An 18,887-nucleotide genomic window follows, 5' to 3' on the forward strand; every position below is an offset into this window, starting at 1 on the left:
CATATAAACTATTGTATAAGTTTCTGATTAACACATACATCTTATTACAGGAAACTAATTACTGAACTAATGAAACTTACTTTGTCCATTCATTATATGCAAAATCTTTAAAAGGAGAACAATATAACTGATCGTATAATTTTAGATAGATTTATACTCCGTCATTAACATAGATTGAGATGGAAAATACATATAGTTGAGATGGAATATAGAAAAGTTGTATTGGTTTGTACTTTCCTGTTAGACAATGTACCCATGTGTCCTATGTCATATCCATCAGATTAGTGACACCCTATTTTAAATACTGTATGTCAAAATTTGTATTCTATATTTTTTTCTTACAAATCAGTTTCTACTTCATTAATGAATTTTCCTCATCTAAATTAGTAATATGTTCCATTTGAAGATAAGCATATCTTTGGATATAACTGTGAAGTCAAGCCAATTGACAGATACAATTCTTGTCTCGCTACCCATGTTTTGGTTTTAGTCAGTTGAGTGAGTTACATTTTGTGAAACCTGTGTAAGAGAACAATGATGTATTGTCAAAAGTTTCAAATTTCATCTAATGAAAACCAATTTTGTAAATTGTACAATATGTTTTATTTCATATATTTACTTATGCTAAGGTAAATAAAAGCCTTAAGTACTTGAAGTACTATCACAAACAATATAATGATTTGCATTATGGGTTAAATAATTACAAGTAACATCTCAAAGTCATTGTTCAACTTTCTGGCATAGCTCCAAAATAATTGATGATCTGCCATATGTACTCATATCTAAGCCTGCCCCTACAATTCTTTCCTTCTACTATCCCTTCAGCTATTATTTTCTACAATGACTCATGTTGTGTATGTGGCAAACCACTCTGTCTCTTTGTTTCATTATGTTCTTTATTAATTTTTTTCTTGTAAACTCAGTACAAGAATTATTTGTTCCTTATTCGATCAGGTTATCTGATTTTCCCCATTGAACATGTTTTGCAGCACATGATGAATCCATAATTCAGTCTGCACATGAACAGTTCTCACCAAATTTTCAAAAGTTCAGTGACTGCTGATTTCTGAAGTTGACCAATTAATATGTCAGCCATGCAGGTACGGTCTTAACTGATTTATGTATTAATTTATGAATCTGATTGTTTTAACAGGGTTCTCAATAATGGCAGCCTTTGGATTGAGAATGTTTTACCAGAAGACAAGGGCTATTATTCATGTGAGGCAAAAAATGAAATTGGAATGGCACTCAATAAAATTATTTATGTTACTGTGCATGGTAAGTATACAAAACTGTTAACATTCCCTATCAGTTTGTCCAATATTTCTTCATAACAAACTTGCGTTCATTATTACTTAAAACTTCTGTTCTGTGAGAAAGGTAAAGTATGAACCCTAAACAGCCAACAGCAAATTTCTGGCATTTACTACTTTGGTGACAGCATTAGTAGGCTACTGGACACTTGTAACAACTGAAACTTTGTAAAATGCTGTTAGTTCCTCACCAAAAATATTAGGGAATTAGTAACTCAAGCTGGCCTACAAATGCAAAGACTGTCTGATGTCTAACAGATTGTTTGTATGTACATTTTCCAATATTCACTGGTATAACTAGTTATTTATAAAATAATTTGTGTATCAAAGTAGCTCACATATGAAACCAAATTATGAAAAATACATTAAGTCACATTATGTTCTACATGAAACTTTTGTTCCAGTTCTATTTCCTGCTCTTGTACCTTCCTCTCTCCTGTCCATTGTCCACTCCCAACAACCTCTTGATAGTCACCATCCAATCATGAGATTAGAGCTTGGATTAGATTTACTTTCATTCCAATTGATCTGTGGTGAAGAGGTCCTCCAGGACATAGAACATATCATTAGATTAGATTAGATTAGATTTACTTTCATTCCAATTGATCCGTAGTGAGGAGGTCCTCCAGGATGTGGAACATGTCAGAAAAACAACAATACATGACAAATATTTAAACTAAAACAAATAAGCTAATGTACCATTCCACAGGCCCAAGTGGAATGATCGTCATTTTTTAATGAACACTAAGAGTCATTTTACAAATACTATTGCACTGAATTTAAAATAAAAAAGTTTTATATTTATTTATAAGGTAAGAAACATGTAATACAACTACTGTAATACTTATTTACAATGAACACATTACTGCACTGAAATGGTGCAGAAGTTAGATTATACTTACACACACACACACACACACACACACACACACACACACACAAATTTTCAGTGAACACATTACTGCACTGAAAATGGGCAGAAGTTATGTTGTACTTATATACAAATCAGTTGGTTTTCCTCAGAAATTCATCAGTGGAGTAGAAGGAGTTGGCCACCAATAAATCCTTTAGGCTTCTCTTAAACTGAATTTCATTGGTTGTTAAGCTTTTTATGGCTGCTGGCAAGTTATTGAAAATGTGTGTTCCTGAATAATGCACACCTTTTTGTACAAGACTAAGTGACTTTAAATCCTTGTGAAGATTATTCTTATTTCTAGTATTGATTCCATGAATTGAGCTGTTGGTTTGAAAAAGTGATATATTTTTAATGACAAATTTCATTAAGGAATAAATATATTGGGAAGCTGTAGTTAGTATCCCTAGTTCCCTAAACAGGCTTCTGCAGGATGTTCTTGAGTTCACACCACATATAATTCTTACTGCACGTTTTTGTGCCCGGAAAACTTTAGCTTGGCTTGATGAATTACCCCAGAAAATAATCCCATATGACATTATGGAATGAAAGTAAGCATAGTATGCCAGCTTTTTCTTTTTTATATCCCCTATGTCTGACAAAATTCGCATTGCAAACAGAGATTTGTTAAGACGCTTCAGCAGTTCTGTGGTGTGCTCCTCCCAGTTGAATTTATTATCAAGCTGTAATCCCAAGAATTTAACACCGTCCACTTCTTCTATCTTCTTGTCATCATATGTTAGACATATACTCTTGGGACACCCCTTACGAGTTCTGAACTGCATGTAGTGTGTTTTTTCAAAGTTTAGTGACAAAGAATTGGCTAGGAACCAGTGATTAATGTCTACAAATATTTTATTGGCTGATCTTTCTAAGACTACACTTGATTTGCTATTTATTGCAATGTTTGTATCATCAGCAAACAAAACAAACTTGGCATCTGGTAATGTTACTGATGAAAGGTCATTGATATACACAAGAAAAAGTAAGGGCCCCAAAATGGAACCTTGTGGGACCCCACATGTAATTCGTTCCCAGTTGGATGATGCCTGATAGCTTGATACATGTCTCTTTCCTAATAACACCCTTTGTTTCCTGCCAGAGATATAAGATTTGAACCATTTTGCAGCATTTCCTGTTACACTATAATATTCTAGTTTACTTAAAAGGATATTGTGATTTACACAGTCAAATGCCTTTGACAGATCACAAAATATACCAGTTGCCTGCAATTTTTTGTCTAATGAATTAAGTACATTTTCACTGTAAGTGTAGATAGCCTTCTCAATATCAGAACCTTTTAGAAATCCAAACTGTGACTTTGACAGTATGTTATTTGAGATAAGATGGTTATAAAGACGACTGTACATTACTTTTTCGAAAATTTTTGAGAATGCTGGCAACAGTGAAATTGGACGGAAATTTGATGCTATTTCTTTATCTCCCTTCTTAAACAGTGGCTTAACTTCAGCATACTTCAGCCATTCGGGAAATATTCCACTGATAAACGACTGGTTACACAGATAGCTTAATATGTTACTTAGCTCAGAATCACATTCTTTAATTAACTTTGTTGATATTTCATCATACCCACTAGATGTTTTTGATTTTAAAGATTTTATGATGGACAGAAAAACAGTAGTACATGACACATATTTACAACTAAAACAAATAATCTAATGTACCTTCCACAGATCCCAGGTGGAATGATTGCCTTTTTTTTTTGAACACTATATGAAAGGATCATTTTACAGGTTTTACAATACTCATTTACTAAGATCACATTAATGCACTGAATACACACACACACACACACACACACACACACTCTATATCAGTTGGTTCTACTGAGAAATTCATCAGTGGAGTAGCAGGAGTTGGCCACCAATAAATCCATTAGGGTTCTCTTAAACTGAATTTCATTGGTTGTTAAGCTTTTTATGGCTGCTGACAAGTTATTGAAAATGCGTGGTGCTGAATAATGCACAACTTTTTGTACAAGAGTAAGTGACTTTAAATCCTTGTGAAGGTTATTCTTGTTTCTAGTATTGACTCCATGAACTGAGCTGTTGATTTGAAAAAGTGATATGTTCTTAATGACAAATTTCATTAAGGAATAAATATATTGGGAAGCAGTAGTTAGTATCCCTAGCTCCCTAAACAGGCCTCTGCAGGATGTTCCTGAGTTCGCATAACATATAACTCTTATTGCACATTTTTGTGCCCAGAAAACTTAAGCTTGGCTTGATGAATTACCCCAAAAAATAATCCCATAAGACATAATGGAGTGAAAGTAAGCATAGTATGCTTTTTCATTTTTATATCCCCTCTGTCTGACAGTATTCACATTGCAAATAGAGTTTGCGTAGATGCTTCAGCAGTTCTGTGGTGTGCTACTCCCAGCTGAACTGATTATCAAGCTGTAAGCCCAAGAATTTAACACTGTCCACTTCTTCTATCTGCCTGTCATCATATGTTAGGCTTATACTCAAGGGATACCCCTTACAAGTTCTGATCTGCACGTAGCGTGTTTTTTCAAAGTTTAGTGACAAAGAATTGGCTAGGAACCAGTGGTTATTATAGTATGCTTGATTTGCTATTTATTGCAATGTTTGTATCATCAGCAAACAAAACAAACTTGGCATCTGGTAATGTTACTGAGGAAAGGTCATTGACATATCGGTACACAAGAAAAACTAAGGGCCCTAAGATGGAACCTTGTGGGACCCCACATGTAATTAGTTTGCAGTTGGATGACAGCTTAATACATGTTGCTTTCCTAATAACACCACTGGACTCGCATTCGGGAGGACGACGGTTCAATCCCGCGCCCGGCCATCCTGATTTAGGTTTTCCGTGATTTCCCTAAATCGCTCCAGGCAAATGCCGGGATGGTTCCTTTCAAAGGGCACGGCCGGCTTCCTTCCCCATCCTTCCCTAATCCGATGAGACCGATGACCTCGCTGTCTGGTCTCCTTCCCCAAAACAACCAACCAACCTAATAACACCATTTGTTTCCTGCCAGAGATATAAGATTTTAACCATTTTGCAGCATTTCCTGTTACACCATAATATTCTAATTTACTTAAAAGAATATTGTGATTTATTCAGTCAAATGCTTTTGACAGATCACAAAATAGACCAGTTGCCTGCAATTTTTTGTCTGACAAATGAAGTACATTTTCACTGTAGGGGTAGATAACCTTCTCAATACCAGAACTCTGTAGAAATCCAAACTGCGACTTTGACAGTATGTTATTTGTGATAAGATGGTTATAAAGCTGATTGTACATTATCTTTTTTCAAAATTTTTGAGAATGCTTGCAAAAGTGAAATTGGATGGAAATTTGACACTCTTTCTGTATCTCCATTCTTAAACAGTGGCTTAACTTCAGCCTATTTCAACCATTCAGGAAATAATCCACTGATAAACAATTGGTTACTCAGATAGCTTAATGTGTTACTTAACTCAGAATCACATTCTTTAATTAACTTTGTTGATATTTCATCATACCCACTAGATATTTTTGATTTTAAAGATTTTATGATGGACATTACTCCTGCTGAGGTAGTGAGGGTCAAATTCAAATTATTGAAGTTACTTGAAATGTCTAGTCTGAAGTATCCCATGGCAGCATCTACAAAACCTCACAGCCCATCTTTTCAGTAACAGTTGTAAAATGTTTGTTAAAGAGTTCTGCAACACTATACACATCTGTCACCAATGTATCATTTACTCTTAATGCTATTTGCCCCTTGTCATGTCTGGTTCTACCGGCCTCCTCCTACACTATATCCCGTATTTTCTTTGTTTTGCTATCTGATATGACTATCTTTTCCTTGTAATATATGTGCTTTGATGTCTGTAGTACAGTCTTTAATATTTTGCAGTATTTCTTGTAATGTGGTATAGCATCAATATCAGAACTGTTTCGGATTGACAGATACAGTTTTCTTTTTATTTTACAAGATACCTCTATTCCTTGAGTAATCCATGCCTTCTTTGTAGACTTTGCTCTAACCTTGGTTAGTTTTGGAGGAAAACAGTGTTCAGAAAAGGTAAGCACTTTATTAGCAAAAGTGTTTTCATTCATGTCATGAGCACTGTAAACATCACTCCAGTGAATGTCTCTGAGGAGTGTCCTAAAATAATCAATTTTTGGCTCATTGATTACCCTCTTGAGTTCAGATTTAACAGATTTTATATACTATCCAGTATTAACATTTAACAAAAGGAGCTGCATTTCATGGTCTGCGAGGCCATTGACTATTGGCTTTGTAATACAAGAGGTGGTATCCAAAATTTTCGGGTCTGGTGCTCTCATCTGTTGAAAACCTTACCTTTGGACTAATGGTCACCCTCACCCTTGAAGTAGTTCCCATCTGCATGTACACACCAGTCCCAGCACTTCTGCCACTGGTCAAAAGTCTTCTGGAAGTCCTGTTCTTTAAGGGTATTTATCACTGCCAGCAATGCCTCTTGAATCCTCTCTAGAGTGTTGAACCAACAACCTTTCAACTTGAGTTTCAGTTTTGGGAATAGCAAGAAGTTGCAACGTCCCAAATCTGGTGAGTATGGTGGGTGGGGTACAATAGGTGGGGTACAACCACCATGTTGTTTTTTGCCAGAAAGGTGATGGTGAGCAAGGACATGTGACAGGACGCATTGTTGTGATGCAGCAACCAGTTCCCTTGATGGCAAAGTTCGGGCTATCGTCGCCACACGTTTTCATGGAGCCATCACAAAATGTCACAGTAGTGTGTGGAATTCACTGTTTGGTTGGGTGGAATGAATTTTTTGTGCACAATATCTGGTGTTGTGCTGCTAATGAGCTTTCCAGAGTGAGCATCATCTTCAGCATCTGTATGGCCGGCCCTTAACCAAGCATGCCACTCATACACATGCTTATGGCTCATGCTCTGTCCCCGAAACTCTTGTTGAATCATTTCAAGGGTCTCCATAGCACTTTTCCCGAGATTCACACTCAATTTGATACACGCGCTGTTCTGTTCACTGATCCATCATAAAATTGCCACATACCAAACATAGAGTATTACAGAAATCACTGTGGAGACGCAACATGTCATCCCAGCTGTATGTCACTCCGTACACTGACTCATCAGATATGCAGCTCTCAACACCTAGTGGTGCAAAGATCTACTACTCCTACTTTCCAGATGGCAGCACCAGTCCCGAAAATTTTGGCTTCCACTTCATAATTTGGTCATTGGACTTTTCTATAAAGCTATTATCAGTGGCTGTTTGTGAGCAACTGGCTACCTTAGTTGGGAACTATACAGTGCAAATTAAGTTGAATGATAGTGTTACTAACTCAAATAAGTTCTTATTGGGAGAGTCTTTAAGGAAATCTGCATTGAAGTCACCAGAAACCACTACTTCTTTGTATTTGGTTGTTAACTGGGCCAGTACAGCTTCAAGGTGGCTTATGAACAGATTAAAGTTACCTGCAGGTGCTTGATATACAATTAATATTATGAAGGATTTTTTATGAAATTCTACTTCTGTTGCACATGCTTCCATATGCTGTTCTAAGCAAAATTTATGAATGTCAATGTTCTTAAATTTATGTCAGTTCCTGATGAATGTGGCAACTCCTCCTTTCTCCATTTCTGCTCTACATATGTGAGATGCTAACTTAAATCCTGTAACACTTAATAGTTCTATACCAGTGGTCACATGGTGTCAAGAGAGACAGATTATGTCAGCTGGGTTTGAGGTTTCTAATTCATCTATGCAGATAATTAATTCATTAATTTTATTTCTCAGTCCTCAAATATTTTGATGCAATAAAGATAGCTGACATTTCACATTAACTGATTGTTAAAATTTCTGAACCAACAGCTGTTTATGCTGATGTAATAAGCTAGAATTACGTTTTTTGGTTTGTTAGTTCATCATCTTGTGCTGCCCTCCAGTTACAGGAATGAGAGTCATCCATGTGCAACTTATGAACACCTTGTTTTGTCTCACTTACCCCTTTACTTTTTCAGTTGTCATGCTCTGGATCACTTGCGGAAATACTCACTCCAGTGACCCCTCTCCATTTACGCTTCTCCAATAGCTTGATTCAAATTTTACACTGACACTTCAAATAACATCACTTAAGTGTAACACCCAGGCAAAATTTACACATAAATAAAGTCACTGAAGAAAAAAATAACTTTAATTACATAAACAACTTTAAGACTGACATCTTCCCAGTTACATGAAAATGCCTTGCCCTATACTCACACCATTACAACCACAATCTATATTTACAAAACAGTTCTTCATAAAATCTGTTACTAAAATTATGTTTACTTTTAGTTCTAGTACTACAAAGAATTCAACTTACATCTCCTTCCTTGTACTAAAACTGTAATTTTTGCCCCTTCAGTTCTAACCCAATCACAGGCATGACTGTTAGTTTTCTTTCTACACATAGAAAATCAAATAACACTAACAGTAGTGTCCAAAAGGTTCTTCCTCATTTCCATTTACTTCTACTTCAATTATAAAATTTGAATAGGCTCCTACTTTCCTTCTTCTTCACCATCATCAAGCATAAAACCATCAATGAAAAAATGGAAACTCCAAGTAGGAACATGAATAATGTAGGAAAAGATAGATTGCTACTTACCGTAGAGATGACATGTTAAATTGCAGACAGGTACATTTAAAACATTTACACTTAAGCTTTCATCCACAGCCTGCATCAAAAAAAAAAATCATCCCATACATTTACACAAGCAAGTGCACATCATGCACACTTGACCACCAACTTGGGCAGCTCAAACCAGGATGCATCGGCCATTCTGGCTGGAACTGCTGGAGTTGGCAGTAATGTGTGCATCAGTTGTGCTTGCTTGTGTGAATGAATGAGGTGTGTTTCTTTTTTACTGTCAAAGGCTGTGGCCAAAACCTTACTTCTAAGTCTCTTTTATTTGTGCCTGTCTGCAACTTAACATGTTGTCTTTATGGTAAATAGCAATGTATCTTTTCATACATTGTTGATAAAATTATCAATGTTTATTTGCAACAGTCTCATCTCTCATTTCTCTTCTGCTTAAGTGACTCCTTCTTCTTTCTTTCTTTTACCAGTTGAGATTTCTTGTTCCTGTTGTTTTTATTCTCATTCTCGATAGATTTCATGCTATCTTCCTTTTCATTGGCTTCTGAGTATCCTGGATAATTATCAACCTTCATTTCCTTTCTTATGTATAGAAGTGTAATTTTATCTTCCTCAGCTAATGATTCTTGTACTTGCCCTTTAAGCTTTACATCACCGTCTTCACCATTTCCATCACTTTCTTTCTGCAAATTGCTGTTACCCTCAGAATCAATATAATTGAATCTTACCCACTTTCATGGATAACATTACTCTCACTGTCACACCAATTTTTACTCTCCACTTGAGTTTCATCTTCTATATTACTTAATTCTTCACTAATGCTTACCAATGTGCTCATATTTTCTTCTTCTTCTTCTTCTTCTTCTTCCACAATTTGTTGAAGAAATAGTCATCTTATACTTTCTGTTTCCTCTAAATTATCCAGAAACTTCAGTACTTCCTTATACCCCATTGCTTGGAGTAATTCCTCATTATGTTCTTCACTTGAACCCTTAGCCTATGGTATATCTAGTCTGATATCAACTTCATCCCATACATCAATTATGTTTTTACCATCCCTATTTACACCAATTGATTTTATACTTCCCTTTAATTCACATACATCAACAGTACTATTTTGTGCTATACATTTACAATGTACTTTGTTTTCCTGTACTAAATTCTCTTTCTCCTTTTAACATTTGCATTACATAAATACACATATTTTGGACCAGCATCATGGCAGGTCCTTACTTATAGTGTCTTTCATTTTCCTTATTGTTCTCATTGTATATTTCATTATAACAACCCTGTCTATTTACATCCCTTCATTCTTCATTTCAAAGAATATAACTTTTTCAACCCTCACCCCTGATTCCTCTTCTTCCTCTCATACTATTGTCATAACAGTGATTAGATATCATAGTGACATGTCCTACATTACCATCATTCCTCCAATAGCTCATTTCATTCTTGCTGTTAAAAGCTCATTTTTTGCATTATCAACACAATCAACCAAGATTAAAAAATTCTTCACAGTTTCAGAACATGGTATTTTTAAAACCTACTTGATGCCACTTGGTAACTTGATATACAACATTTCATTTATCTCTTCTACATCCACATCTACATCTACATCTGTACTATGCAAACCACTGTTAGGTGTGTGGCAGAGGGTACATCCCACCATACCAGTTATTAGGGGTCCTTCACATTTCATTCACATATGGAGTGCAGGAAAAATGATTGTTTGAATGCCTCTGTGCGAGTAGTAATTACTGTAATCTTATCGCCATGATCCCTGTGTAAGCAATACATGGGGGATTGTAGTATATTCCTAAAATCGTCATTTAAAGCCAGTTCTTGAAACTTTGTTAATAGGTTTTCACAGCTTAGTTTACGTCTATGCTCATGAGTCTTCCAGTTCAGTCACTTCAGTATCTCCATGACACTCTCCTACAGATCAAACAAACCCATGACCATCTATGCTGCCCTTCTCTGTTTAGATTTAGTATCCCCTGTTAGTTATATTTGGTACAGGTCCCACACACTTGAGCAATGTTGTAGAACTGGTTGCATTAGTAGTTTGTATAGCAATCTCTTTTGTAGACTGATGGCGCTTCCCCAGTAAACCAAAGTCTACCATGTGGTGTACTGAAGACTGAGCCTAAGTGATCATTATATTTCATATCCCTTCAAAGTGTTAAACCAAGGTATTTGTATGAATTTGCTGATTCCAACAATGACTAATTGAGATTAGAGTCATAGGATTCTACATTTTTTCATTTTGCGAAGTGCACAATTTTACATTTATGAACATTCAGTGCAATCTGCCAGTCTTTACATCACTTTCAAGCCTTACTGAGATCTGACTGAATATTTATGCAACTTCTTTCAGATAGTACTTCATTATAGATAACTTCCATCATTTGCAAAAAATCTGAGATTACTATTAATATTGCCTGCAAGGTAATTCATATAAACATTTTATTAATATACAACTTGAACAGTTCCCTCGGGCACAGCTGAAGTTGCATTTACATCTTACAATGACTCTCCACCCAAGATAACATAATGTGTCATCCCTATTGAAAAGCCCTCAATACAGTTACAAATCTTACTTGATACCCTCATGACTGACAATAATTGAAGGTGTGGCACTGAGTCAATTGCTTTTTGGCAATAAAGAAATACTGCATCTACCTGACTACCTTAATCCAAAGCTGTCAGCATATCACCTTAGAAAAGTGCGAGTTGGGTTTCACATGATCCATGTTTTTGGTATCCATGTTGGCTGGCATTGAGCTCAGAATATGTTCTATGATTCTGCAACAAATCAATGTCAGGGATATTGGACAGTAGTTTTGTGGATCACCGTTACTATCCTTCTTGTAGACAGGTGAGACCTGTTCTTTCTTCTAGATCTGGGTGCGGGTTTGAGGGATCTACAATAGATTATAGAAGAATTCACTATAGAAGAAAGAGTAAATAAAATGGAGAGAGCGTATGGAATAATTAGGAATGTCTACAACAAAAGGTGTCTGTCTAAAAATTTGAAGATACAACATTACAACACAATAGTACAACCAGAATGTCTTTATGCAAGTGAATGTTTAGTACTGAACTACAAATTACACAAACTTGAAGTCCTAGAAAGAAAAATCATTTGAAAAATACTTGGACCACCAAAAAATACAGAGGTATGGAAATTAAGAAGCAATGAAGAAGTTTATCACAACATAGAAAACATAGATAAAACATTATGAAAGAGGCGACTCCTATTTTTGGACACTTATACAGAATGAACAGCAACAGGTTAACGAAACAGATTTTTAAACATCTTTGGGACAAGAAGTCAACAATAGCCTGGGTTCAAGAAGTTAAGAAAGATTTGGAAAGAAACAAAATAAGTGAAAAAGATGCAACAGAAAGAGAGAGTTTCAAGAGGAAAGTGTTAAAAAGGGAAGGATTCCAAGGCAGGAGGAAGAAGAAGACAGGGTCAAAATGGTCTGAGGAGAGAAAAAGGATACATAGTGAAAAGATGAAAGAATACTTGAGGAAAAAGGAAGAACAACAGACAAGGAAGCATTGAAATTGGTGCACGGTCCTTAGATGACCCAAACAAATAAAGAAAGAAGAAGATTATAGTTAGAAGAGGAGCTAACTCAGGCACAAATTCAGTATAAAATCTGACAGGGATTCCATGAAGCCCTGGAGCTTTGTTAAATTTGTTTGATTGACACTAATACTTATTTCATTCATCTTTACATGGTATGAGGTTTAAATTGAGGAAATTCTCTTGGGCTTTCCTTTGGAAAGGAACATTTGAAAACAAAGTTAAGCATTTCAGTTTTTGCTTTGCTATCCTGTCTTATTGGCTAGGGATGTGACTCAATTTTTGGTGCCACTAACAGTCTTTAAATATGACTAGAATTTCTTTGGTGCTACAGCAGTCATTGAAGACATCACATATTGCTGTTTTGACAGCCAAACGTGTTTCATTCATCATTTCTCTATCTATAGCTCTATGCTTTGTCTTACATCTATTATGCAGTAATCTCTGTCCCTTTAGATGTTTATTTACAGTGACTATATACCATGGAGGTTCCCTCCCATTATGAACTGTTCTACTGGGTACATATCTGTCCAGTGCATGGTCAACTATTCTTTTCAACTTGAGCCATTGTTCTTCTCTTTGCTCCTGCCCTGTGCTGAAAGTTTCAAGTTCCTCACTGAGATATGACACTATTATTTTTTTATCTAGTTCACTATATATATATATATATATATATATATATATATATATATATATATATATATATATATAAAAAAACAAAGATGAGGTGACTTACCGAACAAAAGCGCTGGCAGGTCGATAGACACACAAACAAACACAAACATACACACAAAATTCAAGCTTTCGCAACAAACTGTTGCCTCTTTCCTGATGAGGCAACAGTTTATTGCGAAAGCTTGAATTTTGTGTGTATGTTTGTGTTTGTTTGTGTGTCTATCGACCTGCCAGCGATTTTGTTCGGTAAGTCACCTCATCTTTGTTTTTATATATAATTTTTCCCACGTGGAATGTTTCCTTCCATTATATTGATAACACTATATATATATATATATATATATATATATAAACAAAGATAAGGTGACTTACCGAACGAAAGTGCTGGCAGGTCTATATAGACCTGCCAGCGCTTTCATTCGGTAAGTCACCTCATCTTTGTTTTTATATATATATATATATATATGTTCCTTTCCAAAGGAAAGCCCAAGAGAATTTCCTCAATTTAAACCTCATACCATGAAAAGATGAATGAAATAAGTATTAGTGTCAATCAAACAAATGTAACAAAGCTCCAGGGCTCGATGGAATCCCTGTCAGATTTTATACTGAATTTGTGCCTGAGTTAGCTCCTCTTCTAACTATAATCTTCTTCTTATATATATATATATATATATATATATATATATATATATATATATATATATATATATATATATCTTTCTGCTTGTACAAAGGTACTTTGGTAATCATTGTTGCCACAACCACAACATGGTCACCGAAATCATTTTAGGTGTGGGCGTCCTCAAACATCATCCTCAAAGTTGTCAGATCTATTTGTTGCCATTAGGTCCAATATATTTCCATCATGAATGGGGTTCCTAACTATCTGTTCCAGGTAGTTTTCAGAAAAGGCGTTCAGTAATGTTTCGCAGGATGTCTTATCATGCCCACCACTAACAAAACTGTAATTTTCTCAACTAATTGTTGGATGATTAAAGCCTCCACGTATAATTACAGTATGGTTGTGGAACTTACATATAAGTGAACTGAGGTTTTCTCTAAAGTTTTTGATTACATCAAGAGATGAGTCTGGTGGGTGATAGAAGGACACAGTTATCATTTTGTGCCCACTCCTGATAATGAGTCTTGCTCAAACAGTCTCACATGCAGCTTCAATTTCTATCTCAGTGGATCTGAGTTTCTTGTCTACTGTGACAAATACACCACCACAATTTCACATTTGCCTATCCTTTTGACATACACTTAAATTTTCCCCAAATATCACTGCTATCAATCTCAGATTTCAACCAGCTTTCTGTACCTAGTGTTATGTGAGCCTCACTTATTTCCATGGGTGTTTCAAACTCTGGTACTTATTACAAATGGTTTGGCAGTTGACCATTGGGATTTTCTTTCAATTTTACACTGATGCTTTGAAGTTTCCTACAGCTATCATTATGTAGACTTAGTGGAGAGTTGCCTAATCTAAGAAAAACCTTGTGTGCACACCACACACCATCAGCTACCTGAGTAGCAGCCTTTGGTGTGCGGTGCACACCTGATCCATTTGTGAGGACCCTATAGTTCTCAACCCTATGGTGCAACTCCAGGAAGTGACAACATAGCTTGTCACAGAACCTTTGAAATCTTTGGTTCAGTCCTTCCACTTGACTCAGAACCAAAGGGCCACCATCAGTTCTGGGGACAAGGCTGCAAATTGTGAGCTTTGTTGATACTTCATGCACAGGGCTGGTCTTCTCAACCTTCTCTGCCAGTCACTGAAATGATCCAACTATGACCTCGGAGCCCAGACGACAGGCATCATTTGTTCCCATGCCACAGTCTGCAGTTGATTGCACTCTGTTCCCTCAATAGCTGCTGGAGTAGTCTCTTCAACATGTTGAGTGAGGCCTCCAGGCATACATACTCAGTGCACCTGGTGTCCTTTCCCATCCCTTGCTGTCATTTCCCTGAGGGCAGTACATGTGAACTACCAATGCTTAATAGACCCCCTTCCATTTCATATTGGTCTCCTCTTGACACCAGACAAAACAGCTTTCCCCAAAATAGATGAAGTGGGTTTCTGTGAAAGACAGCACCCCAGACTTGTTGGTTAGCGGGATCAGTACAACACCCTAAGTCCTCCCTCATCCCCATCCACCCTGTACAGGACACCCAGATGTACCATTGACATACCACTTGCACTCAAGTGGGCGAGTATTGACAGATCCTGTACTTTTAGCAGAGAAGACAGAACCCATGGAAGAGGATAGTAATTGAGATACCTCTGGTATTGGTATCACATGTACACGACTCTCAGAAGCTCTTCCAACACACTGATTTGCATCAGCTGCCAATCATTTGGCAGTAGTCAGGACAATTTCCAGCTGCTTATGAATGTCAACTAACTCATCCCATGTTTCACAGGGGGACTGCATTTTGGCTGCTGCAATGTATTACAAGGCAGTAAATAAGCACCTATAAAGTAAACCTGTTTACTATTTTTTAATCTGTTGAGCTATAAAGTTGCCAATTCCCTATAGGAATTGAAGCAAGTACACAAAACAAGATTTCTATAAAGGCAGCGCAAAAACCTGTGGTGAAAATTACTAGTTCCCTAAAACATTTTGAGGTTGATTATAGTTGTTAGCAAACTCAAAAACAGAGTTAATTTATGATAAATAGATATTATATAGGTCTACTCCTCCTTAATGGAAAACTAGCTATAGCACAATATTTTAGAATATCTGCTACAGTAACTAAATAACAAACACCAATTTATTACAAATTGCTCATAGATTACGTAAAGGACAACAGTACCGTCCAAAAATTCTCAAAAATGTATATTTATTTGCACTGATATATACTGAAAATCAGGGGTAGTGTATTCTTTGGCAGAACTGTGTACCACAAATGCTGATTTACTTTTAAATAAGTTATGTACGTAAAACACTTGTACTGGTAATTTATGAAAATATAGTTTTCTAAGCATCCAAAAATTCTCAAAAATAACCTGTTTCTCATGGAATTGTACAATGAAATTAGAGAATGAGGATAGGCCTACTGTTCTAAACATTTTAAAAGACCACAATTAAGTTCAAGCCTATAATTGATGATAACAGTATGAGTTTAACACAGCACTCACGAATGTTCAAAATTTTACAATATATCGACAATAGAAATGGGTATTGATACAATCAGTGAAAGATTATGCAGAAGTGATGTGAACAGTAAAATATGAAAATGTGGAACTTCAAATTGACACACAAATCTTGTATATACAGTCTCACACAAAGGAAAGTTCTGAAGTCGGCTTTTATATATAAATAAACATGTATATTGCATGGATTTTTCACATAGCTGTTTCTGTGCAGACTTTTACTCTGGTGTGCTGAAGAAGAAGATTGAGTTTATCTCAGTCAAAATTGTTTAAACTGTGAAGCACCAACAAAATACATCTTACACCTGTTGTAGCTAACAGTGCTAATAACCACATTATGTATTGTTAAGGTATTTTTACTTTGCCAGCAGTGTTCAAAATGTTCTCTCCTTCCTCTTCTATAACTAGGAGCTCACTTGAACTCAGTGTTAGCCTTTCTTTGCTTCTTCTTGGACCAGTATTCCTCTAAAAACAATTTACTAAATTCCTTAAAAAGTTGTGCTCCTTTCCCTGACTTCACACACCATGATACATTGTCTGCAGCTGAAAGATTCTTTACACAATTAATGTTACTCTTTTCTGGTTATCCTTCTGGACTATCATCCCGCACATATCTCAATATGACACAGGATATAGCTCAGAATTTGGTGCAAATTTATTAGTAACAAACTTATTTAAAATATTACTGCCATTACATCACACAGCAAAGATGCCACCAGAATAAAAGTCCCAACACCTGTCTTTACTACATTCACTTCTTACCTAATTTCAGTCAACTCTTTTTCAATAATGAATTACCTCTTTTCATATTCACTAGTTTGCCCTTTCAGCCTGTCCTTTAATTTGTCAAACTGCCCTTCTACCTTTTCCTCCTTTCCATTGATCTCCTCAAAACTTGTATTAATTCCAGTCTCCATTTTCTTCAGTTTTTTTGTCATTTCCTCATGTACTTCCTTCCTCACTTCAGTAGTTTTGTTGCCAATCTCATCCTTAAGGTTTTCTAAGCTCTTCCTTCATTACTTTTTCTGACTGTTCAGTGACCACATGTTGCCTTTTATTAGTTTCTTCAATCTTCTTGACTATGTTTTTGCTAAAATTGTCTGTCTTCTTATTGATGCTCTGAAATTCTCTAAGTAGCTGCTGTATTTCTGTACGACGGTCCTGTGTTTTCTTACAAAGGTGCTGGTGCAGCATTTGCATCATAAATGCCATTAGCTCTGTAGGTTGCTCCCTTCTTCTAGGTCTTACTTTATCCGGATGTACACAGTCTACTTCAGGGTTCCACTATGTTCATATTTTAATAAATTTCTTTTCCTCTTTCTTTTAACTCTGTTGTGCTTCCATCTTCAGAGTCTCTGTTAATCATCCTTTCTTCCAATTTTTGTTCTGTTGTCTTTCCTGGATCTCAACTTCCTCAACCATTACATTCTCTGCCTTTGTCACACTACCGGTATCTCTCTTATTTCATCCATTATTCACTATGACCATCACTGACATATCATTTCCCTCCAACTGATCTTTCACAGATTTCAAATTACTTTCATAAATTCACTCAAACTGTTTTTCAGTCACTAATAATTAAACACTACTATGTTAGTGAATAGTGAATAGTGTTATTATTATTATTATTATTATTATTATTAGCATCATCATTATCATTATTTTTAAGTTAGATTCAGATTGTGGACTAACAGTTACTAAATGTCAAACCATGCGATACTCCAATCTGAAAACAGCTTCTAACTATCAAAAATGAACATCTTTTCATTCTTTCAGTTAACTATAGAAGTGTTCCTATATTGCTGTAATTTTTCAGAAACTTGATAGCATGGATTTTGTAACTGTTAAAATTTTCAAGTAATTGACAAGCATTTTACTTTAACTAACACTTAAAAACAAGTTCAAAAGTTATCCAAAATTTACTCATTATAATGCAAGCAAATATACTGCATTATTAACACCCCTCACAGCTACTAGAATCTTCCCATGTTTCTGTATGCTTTACTTTCTTTTACAGTTACCAATTTCTTTGCAAAAGAGATAAGTTAAATAAATACTCCATTAGTTAAAGTAAAATGCTTGTCAATTACTTCAAAATTTTAACAGTCACAAAATCCATGCTATCAAGTTTCTGAAAAATTAAAGCAACATAGGAACACTTCTATAGTTAATTTCTTCAAGACTGTAGTTTTCTTTATGAGCATTAATCAGCAAAATTAAGGGAACTTCTGATGGTCATCAACGCTAAATTTCCATCTATGTGATTTTGTTACTTTACATCTGTAATTATGTTGACAACATTTAATATTCAAAAGCTAATGGTAAAAACTAATGGTACTTCAAATTCACTTCCTTCAAAAAACAAAGTGAAATAGCCACACATGACACCAGATAATGTAAAACACATTAAATCACGTTTTTATTCTCCATAAACCTTTTTTCTCCAGTTTTAATCACCCACTCTCACACCTTCCTCTCTTCCGTCCACAGTCCAACCCCTATCAACCTGTGAATAGTTAGCAGCCAGTCACTTAAATTTGTTATCTAGTGCAGCCCTTCGGTGACAAAAATGGAAGTCATCCATTTGTGACTTATA

At 35.7% G+C, this 18,887-nt stretch overlaps 1 protein-coding gene across 1 annotated transcript in view; it reads left to right on the plus strand.

Annotated features, from left to right (window-relative positions):
- The first annotated feature begins 597 nt into the window (after nucleotides 1-597).
- Nucleotides 598-18,887, plus strand: part of LOC126455890 (Down syndrome cell adhesion molecule-like protein 1 homolog) — a 120,135-nt gene continuing 101,845 nt past the window's right edge. Inside the window, exons 1-2 of the mRNA XM_050091650.1 lie at nucleotides 598-629; nucleotides 1,154-1,278. Coding sequence (XP_049947607.1) covers nucleotides 598-629; nucleotides 1,154-1,278 — 157 coding nt within the window. The remainder of the gene's footprint in view (nucleotides 630-1,153; nucleotides 1,279-18,887) is intronic.

This window comes from Schistocerca serialis, chromosome 2 (genome assembly GCF_023864345.2).
Source record: "Schistocerca serialis cubense isolate TAMUIC-IGC-003099 chromosome 2, iqSchSeri2.2, whole genome shotgun sequence".
Taxonomy (NCBI): Eukaryota; Metazoa; Arthropoda; class Insecta; order Orthoptera; family Acrididae; genus Schistocerca; species Schistocerca serialis.